We start from the raw sequence: 11,701 nt of genomic DNA, 5'->3' as shown, positions 1-11,701 counted from the left end.
AGTGCTGATGTAGAGTCACATTCAAGAGTGACCATTGACTGGATTTTCATTCACAATTGAGAATTGGGAATGAATTGGGAATTTGTCCTTACTGCCTTTGTCCACTTAACGTTTTCAGACTAGACAGCTGTTGCACTTTCAAACATAAATCCACCACTTAATTAGTCACAGCTCCCTTCAGTGTAGTTTGGTTCTTGGAAGTTTATACCGTGGAAACTTTGTTGGTCTTTAAATCTTACTCTCCCACGGCAGGCCAAAGCAGCTACCGACCTGAAACCACTTCATTAGTGGCAGTAAGGTGTGAACCAATAATGTAGGGTCAGAAATGACTGGTCCTGAATTCTTCACTAATGGAGCATCTGAGAAGCGCTTGGGTTCTTAGTAGGGATGAGCACCTTAAAAATGGTGGGTTTTTTTTGGATTCAGGTTTTGGAAAAGGGCATAAATACTGGTATTCAGGGATATTTGGGTCTCTCAATACCGTTTTAGGATTTGGGTTGTGGTTTTTTCAGGATTCCAGAATTATTGCGGTTCCATTATTCTCTATGGGGGACTTTTTGGATTGGGGGCTACAGAGGATGTTTTTCAACCAAATGACACCAAACGTGCAAGGGACCTAGTGCTAAAACCCAGGAAAAGAGGCGCCCGAAGAGGGCGGGGTTTGGAGAGGGGAGGGACTTCAATGCCATAGAGTCCAATTGTCAAAGTGGCCATTTTCTCCAGGGGAACTGGTTTTTATTGTCTGGAGATCAGTTGTAATAGCAGATCTCTAGCCACCACCTAGAGGTGGGCAACCCTAGGGGAAAGGCAGAGCCATGTCCTGCAGCTACTTTCACATAGCTAAATTGCAGCAAGGTGGCTTACAACTCGTGGTTTTAAAACATCTACTGGACTGAGTGAAACTAAGTATTCATTTTTCTCCTCCTGACTTATCACCTTGGCCTTATCTATCCCTAAAGCAAACTCCCCCCATCTGTCAGAAGAGGCAACCAATTTTCCTTCTTTGCCTTTGCAAAATTAACACTGTTCTTTTGCTGAGTTGTTACTGTGTCAACACCATTGTCCTCTGCAAGGATCAGAGACGTCAGACAGCACGTTCGTGATATTCTCCCAAAGATTTACTAGGTCTTACCATCTCTTTTTACTTTGGCCGCGTTTTATTTGCAATAACAAATAGTTTTTTATTTCATGCTTAGTCCTACAAAGAAGTGTGAGCGTTGCTATGAACTCATACATGTTAGCACTGGAGCCTTCCAAAGGCGTAAATATCACGGACAAGGTCAAAAAGAGAGTGTTGCTCTCTGAATATGGAGGAAGACATAATTGTTTAATTCTTGAAACATCCAGCAGCAACAGAACCCAGAAAAATATTGCGAGGCTGTATGGAATAGCACTTTACATTCATGTTAGTAGATATGTTAATCGGCTAGACACAGATCCTGCTGGCCATAATACAGAACCCTACATTCTGCTGTACAGGAGATATCCAATTTTGCCTTTTAAAGAATTCACTCTGTATTCTTTCCTTCTTAGGACTTGGAATAAGCTACCTTCATCATGAGCAAAGGTCCATGGGTGGGAACATGGAGGCCTCATCGTCCAATTGGTCCAATCATGGCCCAGTTTACCGGTCCTGGGCCCAAGTATTACATACAAGGAGCAACAGGTAAAACAAAAAAAAGGGGGGGGGGTTAGACAGTTTTGTTTTTAAAGAAACCTCGTTTCAATCGTTACATTCAAGTAATACATAGGAGTAAATATAAAGTAATATATAGGAGCTCTCTCAGCCCCACCTACCTCACAGGGTGTCTGTGGGGAGAGGAGAAGGTGATTGTAAGCTAGTTTGAGTCTTCCTTAAGTGGTGAACAAAGTCAGCAAATAAAAACTAACTCCTACTCCTACTCCTCCTTCTCCTTAAGACCCTTGCTACTGAGGTCTTTGAGAATTGCTACCAGTCAGACAGCATGACCAATGACCCAAGTCAACATCAGGCAAGCTCCTTGTTTCTTAAACTTTTCCATGAAACGTGTCCCTATTCTTTCCTCCAGGTTATATGGCACACATCCCAACCAAAAGGAAAGCCCCTGCCTACAGTATGCACGGATCGAGGCCTTTGCTCAGCAAAGACTGCTCTCCAGGTCCTTACAATGTGCAGTCCTCCATGACTTATCGGGGGAGGAAAACTGCTCCAGCATACACAATGGCGGGGCGCTACGGAGAAAAAGTGGAGACGACTCCAGGCCCTGGTGAGTAATATTCTTCCACATAGGGTCTCCGTTTATTGCATCCGCTTACTTGAGACAGAGGGACCATTTTGGTGAAGCGGTTGGAATGGTTCCCATGGATGCAGGAAAAATTGATTGGATAAATTCCAGAGGGGTAGCTGTGTTAGTCTGTTGCAGCAAAAAACTGACAGTGGAAGCACCTTAAAGGCTACTAAGATTTTATTCCAGCATAAGCTTTTGTGGACTAGAGTCTGTAAAAGGGTGCACTGGATCTGTTAAAGCCCCCTTGGGTCTTTTCTCCAAGTGATTGCTAGTTCTTCCAAAGATCAGCAATCACTTGGAGAAAAGCTAACTACCGCACTTGTATTCCCAGCGATGTAAAGAGTTTGAAAATGTTATAAAAAATACTGTTCCCACTTTGTTTGGCCTCTTTAGCTGTGAAGATGTCTTCCAACCATTTATAAGCCGTGGTATCCAAAAACCCTTTTAAAGCGATGTTTTTTATAACATTTTCAAACTCATAAAATACATTGCTGGGAATACGAAGTGTGGTAACCCTGACACTGATGGACTGCTACAAGTCAGTCTGGGATATCTGATGCTGTAGCTTGAATGTGTGTGCGTGTGGAACAGAGGAGCCTGTCCTCCCGTCTCCCCTTCTTCTGTTCACGGTAGAGTGAATTGAGCAGCAGCCTTGTGGGGCCTTGTAGCATGGAAGATACAGGCCGTTTATGCATGGGAGGTTTTGTCTTGGATTTGCCGCTTTCTAGATGCACATTTTCCCCATCTGAATTCTCAAAACTCAAAAATAAGCCCTCATGCAGAGTCTTGACAATTCCGATGGGGAAAATGTGCATCTAGAGAGTGGCAAATCCAAGACAAAACCTCCCATGCATAAATGGTCACAGTTTTAAAAGATTTATTTCTAAGGAGACACAAGCAAATTGTGGAAGGGAAACACAGAAACTGGGAAAACGTGTGTGTGTGTGTGTGTGTGTGTGTGTGTGTGTGTGTGTGTGAAGCGCCATCAAGTCACAGCTAGCTCATGGTGACCCCATCAAGGGACTTTCAAGGCAAGTGAGAAGCAGAGGTGGTTTTCCGTTGCCTTCCTCTGCTGTGTCTTCCTTGGAGGTCTCTCTTCCAAGTACCAGCCTTGCTTAGCTTCTGAGATCTGATGAGATTGGGCTATACCATGCCACTTTCCCTCCCCAGGGAAACAATGAAGTACAATTTCTGGTTAACTCCAAATTTAGGATTCTCTCGTAATCCCATCTGGCGTCCAAAAACTATGTAAAACAGAATTGTTCAGAGGGGCATTTTCATAAAGGCAACAGGGCTAAATTATGATTCAATGGTTCAAGAAGGTGCTTTTAAAAAGGAAACGGGAGTGTGGGCTACACGTCAGTGTATGGTATAGATTATCTGGTTGCATTATGCATTATCTTGCTTTCACTGCAAAGTTACCTAGCTATGTGATTCCACTCTTTGGCATTGTTAACATATCATGTCTAATGCTCAAGGCTTTGTTTTCAGGTTTCTGTAAACCTAATCCTATTATTGGTTCTTGTAGGTTATCCGGGCTGTATGACCGTGGTCTTGGTATTTTCTTTCCTGACGTTTCGCCAGCAGCTGTGGCTTCAGAGGAGTAACATTGAAGGACAGTGTCTCTCTGTGTCAAGTGTGTAGGAAGAGCAATATATAGTCAGAAGGGGGTTGGGTTTGATCTGAATCATTGTCCTGCAAAAAGTATCAAAGGTACTTTTACAGGACAATGATTAGCACATTACCTTTGATACTTTTTGCAGGACAATGATTCAGCTCAAACCCAACCCCTTTCTGACCATATTACTTTTCCTACACACTTGACACTGAGAGACACTGTCCTTCAGTGTTACTCCTCTGAAGATGCCTGCCACAGCTGCTGGCGAAACGTCAGGAAAGAAAATACCAAGACCACGGTTACACAGCCCGGATAACCTACAAGAACCAATGAACTCTGACCGTGAAAGCCTTCGACAATATTCTAATCCTATTACCTTGCTTATCAGATGTCTTATTCTATTGATTGCACTGATTCACATTGGGTAAGCATCTCTGAGTCTCAGTGAGAAAGGTGGACTACAAAAAACGCTCACAAATAAATATGAAAGCAGGCTGAACATGCGTACACACATGACTGAACACTGGTGATGCTGATAACAAAGGGCTCCTACCTCCCTTCTTGTATTCCCTTATTTCAGGGCCCATTGGACTCGCAGTGTGTATTTTCCATAAGCAAAAATATAAATGTCTGGCTAGTGAGAACACTATCCTTTGCATCTAAGAAAGTGCCTCACATCTTTAAAGTGCCACTAGATTCCTGTTAGTGAAGTTAAGTAATCCACACCACGTGATCAAAGACTGAACCAAACTGAATCAGTCTTATTAGGTTTTAGCCTGCCTTAGTAAACAAAACAATTTGCTCAAAAGGTATCCTCATATCATGCCCTTGGGTGGTTGAAAATATTCAGGCAATCTCTTATTTGCTCAGTAAAAAAGGATATCAAAATGGGTCATTCTTGACCACACCAAGGAACTTCTGTGCTACCTAGGGTTGCCAACCTCCAGGTACTGGCTGGAGATCTCCTGATCTCCAGCCAATAGAGAGCACCTGGAGAAAATGGCCACTTTGGCAATTGGACTCTATGGCATTGAAGTTCCTCCCCTCCCCAAACCCCGCCCTCCTCAGGCTCCACACCAAAAACCTCCTACTGATGGTGAAGAGGGACCTAGCAACCCTATTGCTACCTGTTATGCTATTACTTTACATGGGCCTGTGGACTTTACATGCACTTTTTATTTCCCAGTGCACTGTCTTCCCTCTCAGGGTTGCCAGCTCTGGGTTGGGAAAAACCCTGAGATTTTGGGAATGGAGCCTGGGGAAGGTGGGGTTTAGAGAGGGGAGGGACCTCAGTAGGATATAATGCCATAGAATCCATCCTCCAAAGCAGACACTTTCTCCAGGGGAACTGATCTTGGTTATCTGGAGATCAGCTGTAATAGCAGGAAATCTCCATGTGCCACCTGGAGGTTGGCAACCCTATTCTACATCCACTGTTTCCCCCACCCACCCACCCCAATCTAGGTATTCTTCAATCCATCTCATTTTGTAATCGGAATAAATTATGCAAACTAGACTATCATTTATTGTCCACATATTATTAAGAACTTGTGCATTTTTTCTGCTCATGGAATTTGAGCTTTTTAAAGCAGAGCATTCTAGACCGCCCTCTAAAGACTACAGGATGCCATGATTGTTTGACATGATGAAGAGTGGCCTTTAGTCTAATTGCAGCCTTTGGTTTAACTTTTGCTTAGCTTCTTATTCACCAGAGAGGTCTCAAAAAATGGTCTATAAAAGTGCCCCTAAGTACTCCATGTCATCCAGGCATCGAGGTGCCAAAACTGACAGCACTCCGGGTAAGACTCATCTCTTATTTTCTTTCGATCTTCGGGTTTGTTTTAAATAATCAATTGCTGATCCTATTAAGAGACCCATGCCAAAGGATCCAACGCAGTGATGTGCAGTCCAATGCATGGTATTTCTACTGGCAAGCCTGTCCCATTGAGTTCAATAAAGTAGCCAGGGGTTGTATCTTTTGGCTTCTCCCATCATACAGGGAGGACTTTTCCTTTGGTGATAATACTGGAGATGGCTAGCACTGTGCTGCCCCTCCACTGATCCTCTGCAATGCCATTACTATTCACAAGGTATGGAAAGCAATGGGACTTGTGGCAGGTAAAGAACCTTGCCTGGGGGAAGGAGATGGGAAATAGCTATTTTCCAAAATTGCAGGGGCTCTCTACTACAGCACTGCAGAGACTGAGCTCCTGAAACCAAACAAACTTTAACAAATGGCTTCAGAATGTGAGGGAATATCCAAAACCAATTTATGACCTTATCAGAATTTTATTCAAGTCTTTGGGCATATGCAGACTGTTTGGACGTAACCCATTATGTCTTATGTCTGTTGTCCCATAATTATGTTGAAAGTCTCATATTGGCTGTTTTTCTTCTTTCAGGTCCTAACACATACACAATTCCCCAGGTGTTTGGACCATACACGGTGACCACAACGGCCAGTCCTAGCTACACCATGGCGGGGAAGGGTAAATTTGGGTATTTTCATGAAGACCTCCATAAGGTAGGCTCTGCATTCAGTTCAACCCGGCAGTTTCTCTGTTAAGCATAGATAGAAAAGACATACCTGCTGTGGTCAAGTTTTCCCTTAGCACACTTCAGCCCAGCTTGTTTTAATGTGTGTCATTTGTTGCTAGCACAGTTCATACCTGGCACCACCACCCTGTCCTAATGTGTGCTGTAATTTTGGGAATGTAATGGTAGAATTGCATCTTCGCAGAAAAGGTACCAGCCTGACCATCATATCCTTTAACCCTAAGAATTTGGAAGCACTTCAGCAGAGTTTTGAGTTATAAAAAGAGATTTTAAAGAGTTTCCATCCCCTTTGATGACCGCTGCAAGTCATAGCTTGCATGTGTGAATAGACCATCACTGATCCAACCTCCACAGGCAGAACTTTCTTATCACATCACCTGATACATACTCCTGAGCACTAAAATCTGTTTATGCATCTAACTACAAGTCAACAAATGCTCAGTAATTAAGTGTTGGTAAATCAAGTTGATGTACATGCACGTGCAAAACCATCTCCATTCCTGCATTAATTTGCAGTCTGGAAATGCCAAGAAGGTGCAGAAGAAAAATCTGCAACCATACCAAGCCATAGTCTCACTCCTAAAGTGTTGCTTTATATTGCACCAGACTATGGGCCAACTATGGTAGCTCTTTCAGGGCTCTTTGAGGCTCGATGACTGAGTCTCAAAATCTTTGCATATTGGTAGAGTGAGAATTTCAGTGTGTGACAAAACTGAGCACTGAAACAACAGTTTATTCCAGAATTAACTGTACCAGACAGAGAGATAGAGGTAGACATGCTAACTACACAGCTGGCAAGAGGCAAAAAAAGGTATCTAAGAAGCAGGCAGGAAGCCTAACAGTTGCATTCTGGGGACTTGGTTGCTGTGTTTGAGTACAAAGCTCATTTTTGTATGTATTTTGAACTGTTCAGTTTTCCCTTGGAAATTGGAGGTGCTTTTCATTGGTGAAAGTCAACACTACTTTATCTCTTACAGACCCCAGGCCCTGCAGCATACGTAAAACCAGACACAGAACTTTACAAAAAGAGAGCCCCAATGTACTCCATGGGATGCCGAATTAAGAAGTCAGGAATTAAAAAGGGACCTGGACCTGCAGACTATGAAGTAGGAAAGGTAATAAACATCCCCTCTCCATTTGAACAGTTTCTCCTCCTCAATTGTTGTATACAGATATATTGCTAGGGTGGGGATGCTATAAATGCTGGGTCCCTCTCCGCCACCGGCGGGAGATTTTTGGGATGGAGCTTGAAAAGGGTGGGGTTTGGGGAGGGACTTCAATGCTATAGAGTCCAATTGCCAAAGCGGCCATTTTTCTCCAGGTGAACTGATCAGCTGGAGATCAGTTGAATTAGCAGGAGATCTCCTGCTACTACCTGGCAGTTCAGGAAAATAGCTGTTAACATTGCCAAATATATTGTAGCTATGCAATTCACAGTATGTGGTAAAAAACCCACCAATCACTCTATATACTGCAAAGAAAGGATGTACAATTTTTAATAATCCTAACAGGTAAGTCTAAATACATCCCTCGAACAGGTAAGTGGTAGTTCAAAGTTCATAGTAAAAATTCATTGGGTGCAATTCCTCATTATATCCGCTGCAAGAAGTTCAAGGAGAATACGATCGTTTCGGAGCATGGAGCCCGATCCTTCTTCAGTTCTTCCTATGCAACACAACAAACAAGACCTTTTCACATTCTACAATCTCTTTATGATGTGAAGTGTACACACACACACTTTTGAGTTCTGTTCATCCTCATACAATGCCACAACCAGAATCAATATGATTTATGAAGCTACATTTCTTAGCTAGACCAGCAGCAAAAAATATTGGAATTTAGTGGTGGGTTTATTGTTTTTATTTTGCACTGTCATTCCACACACTGTAAAAGGTGAAGCGAAGGCTCCTTCAGTGAAGGAGGCAAGGGGTACATGTTCCTTGGTGCATCTTGAGTGGTGAATTCCATCAATATTGTGCAGTCTATCAGAGGGGGAGAAATGGAGTGCTAGCAACTGCTAGTGCCTTCTAAGGATGGAAAGTCTCCTACATCATAAGCCCTGAGCACATTACATGCCATTTGACATTAAAATAACTGATGGTCCAATAATTACAAAATTATTGTAATTTTCACAAATTACAATAAATCAATATTAAAAATGCCTTGCAAAGGTGTCTTATCCTGTTCATTGATGCCTTAGAACGAATTACTAACATTCATGAAGAAGCTTAGAATGTGATCAATAACTCATCAAACTCACACAGGTGGATAGTTCTTTATAGCTATAGCAAAGATTTAGGAATCTGAGAAAAGCTTACATTTGTTTTTTTATGGGGTGCTTACAGCACAAAGAATCATATTTGCCTCTGAGGAAAGGAGTCTGTCTTCCAAGTTACATGGGGTACCTATCTATTCCAGCAATATTTAATCGAAGCCCCAGTTGAAATAAACTAATTTAGTACACCAGTAAGAGCCCTGTGGCGCAGAGTGGTAAGCTGCAGTACTGCAGTCCAAGCTCTGCTCACAACCTGAGTTCGATCCCAACGGAAGTTGGTTTCAGGTAGCCGGCTCAAGGTTGACTCAGCCTTCCATCCTTCCGAGGTCGGTAAAATGAGTACCCAGCTTTCTGGGGGTAAAGGGGAGATGGCTGGGGAAGGCAGTGGCAAACCACCCCATAAAAAAAAACAAGTCTGCCTAAGAAACGTTGGGATGTGACGACACCCCATGGGTCAGTAATGACCCGGTGCTCGCACAGGGGACCTTTACCTTTACAGTACACCGGTAGCAAACAGCCTGTTCTGTTGCAAAGACAGAGATTAGAGAGAGTAAAGAATCTATTAAATAATAGAATGTCTAATTCACCTTATGCATTTTTTTCTCTGGCTTCTAGGTATCAGTGACCAAATCTTGTGCTCCAGTTGTTTCTTTTGGAATCAGACACTCTAATTACACAACACCTCTTATGGTGGATGTCTCTTGAATTTCTTCACTTCACAGAAAGCAAATTAATTTTTCTACCGATATTTCTGTATCATGTTTCTCCATACTTGAATGCCGACTACTCCCATAACTTCTGAACTGACCATCAGCCTGAACTAAACCCTGCATCGAAGGACCATTTTATTCAGAAACTGATTATTGTTCAAGACTGAATTTATACCTTCTGATGAAGGAATGGGCCATAGTCCCCCATATGATGAGGACGCACTGCAGCGGACAGTGGTCCCGCTGCATGAAGCATGTTGAAATCATCAGCTGCATTTCTAAATTCTGACCCAAGTGTACGGACAATGGTGTCGTACTGCAAACGTTGGGATTTGATATATTACATACATTTGTGAGAAAAGACACTGAGGCTTCTGCTCCAGAAACATTTCGTGGAATTTGTATAGTCCTGCGATGACTCAGATAAAGTATTTTGTACATTCCAGTTGTGAGATGTGTTTAATAAAATAAATTTGTACCTGATCAATGTTTTTTGCATGTTCAAACTATTTGATGAACTGATAACCTCAAGCCTGCCACTAGAGGCCAGCACAACACACAAACTCTAGATACCTTAGAACAGGGGTGGGGAACGTCAGGCCCGGGGCCGTTTAAGGCCTGCAAAATCATTTGGTCTGGCCCTTCGTGGATCCTGGGGGTATTATAACTTGGAATAATTGTATTACAAAGAAAAAAACTGTGTAAATGCATACAAGCCTAATTGACATTGATTTCAGGCTGTTTGTAGTTTAGAACTTAGTTATATAGTGTTAAGCATATACAGTGTGCATATTGCAGTAACATATTAGTAAAAGTGCATATGTTAAAGAAAATTAGTGGCTGTGTACTGAGATCATTTCCTTAGGGATTCACTACCCTTCGTGGATCCTGGCAGATCTCTAGCTCAGAAGGATCTAAAACTGGCGATCCACCCCCTCCCACGGACAGGAATAGCCTCTATTCAAGGCGGATGTTTGTTTGACCGAGAAAAGGAATCTCCCCCCTTTGCAGAAGAGTCGTTAGCTATGGAGCTGCTAGGACCGCCCAAGAAACTGTGTTAACCCTTTCCCACCCAGGCTGTGGAGAAACATATTCCCTCTGTACTACAAGAGGGCTGGGGGCGGAAGTAGTGACAATGGAGGGGTTAAAGGGGGCAGGGCCAGAATGCGCAGGGGGGGCAAGTTCTTAGCCAGTGTGTCCTCATTTCATCCCTGCAGGCGGAGGTAGAAGAAGCCGGCTGTAGAATCTGGCCCTGACCATGCGGAGCAGGAGCAACTCCGGCATGCGGCTGGATGGCTATGCCCGGCTGGTGCAACAGATCATCCTGTGCCACCAGGTGGGTGAGTGTGCCACAGGTTGGATGCCTGCCTGCTTGCCCGCACACGGGGTGGGGGGTCATCTGGGGCAGCTGCCTGCTTGGGGCTTGGTTGGCTAATTTTTAAGGTGATAATTTTGTATGGCCCCATGAATGATGTTATAAATATGCAAATGGCCCTTTGCGGGAAAAAGTTTCCCCACCCCTGCCTTAGAAACTGTATATTAGATTTTTTTCAGAATCAGCAGACAGGATTTCAGTTATACCTTGAAATTCAACAGGGCTTTGTCCCTAATATTAGCACAGCAGTTGAAGCCATTAGCACTGTGGAGACAAAACTGGGCACCCTGTTCCTTTCAAAGTTAATAAGAGTACCTAGTGAGGAAGAACACAATTCCACCTTGTCCCTTTCCTCAGCATGTTTTGTGCACTTACCCAGCATGTACGTTTTTCACTTCTAAAGTGTTTTGTTTGAGTTTACCGTCACAGCAATCATGTGAGGAAGGTGACAGTTATTCCCCTTTTACAAATGAACATCTGAAGCTGCAACGGTTTCTAGTCCCAAGGCTGCATCTGTGACAGAGACGAAACTTGAAAATAGGTTGTCTGGTCCAAGTCCTAGTCTCCATTTGCCAAACCCTAAGAATACTTTGATACTGATCATGCTGGAGAAACAGAACTCCGATTAATATACTTAAAAAACACAAATATCTTAGTTTGTATTCAACACCAGATTTGTTGTATGAGATTATACATAGAAAGGTCAGACATTAACTATGTGGATTAGGAATGGTATGTACCAAAGCTCATCTAGTTTCAAAGCCAGATAAGCAATATGTTTTTACTGCTTTCTCAGAAAAGAATCTGTGGTGCTTAGTAACTTTAAAGAATTCTGCATTTGTTGATAGTGCACCTGGGCTTAAGGTTGCCTAGATTTTCATTGGTTTTAGAGCCATCTCA

At 43.0% G+C, this 11,701-nt stretch overlaps 1 protein-coding gene across 1 annotated transcript; it reads left to right on the top strand.

The window, feature by feature from the left end:
- Nucleotides 1-1,557: 1,557 nt before the first annotated feature.
- CIMAP1A (ciliary microtubule associated protein 1A) lies at nucleotides 1,558-9,421 on the top strand. Its single transcript, XM_056851982.1, has 6 exons — nucleotides 1,558-1,666; nucleotides 2,049-2,246; nucleotides 5,583-5,684; nucleotides 6,288-6,409; nucleotides 7,419-7,556; nucleotides 9,332-9,421. Exons 1-6 carry the CDS (start codon nucleotides 1,558-1,560, stop codon nucleotides 9,419-9,421), a joined length of 759 nt encoding a protein of 252 aa, XP_056707960.1.
- Nucleotides 9,422-11,701: the final 2,280 nt, after the last annotated feature.

This window comes from Euleptes europaea, chromosome 6 (assembly GCF_029931775.1).
Source record: "Euleptes europaea isolate rEulEur1 chromosome 6, rEulEur1.hap1, whole genome shotgun sequence".
NCBI lineage: Eukaryota > Metazoa > Chordata > Lepidosauria > Squamata > Sphaerodactylidae > Euleptes > Euleptes europaea.
Note: the sequence above shows the minus strand (reverse complement) of the source record. Positions and strands in the feature narration are given on the sequence as shown.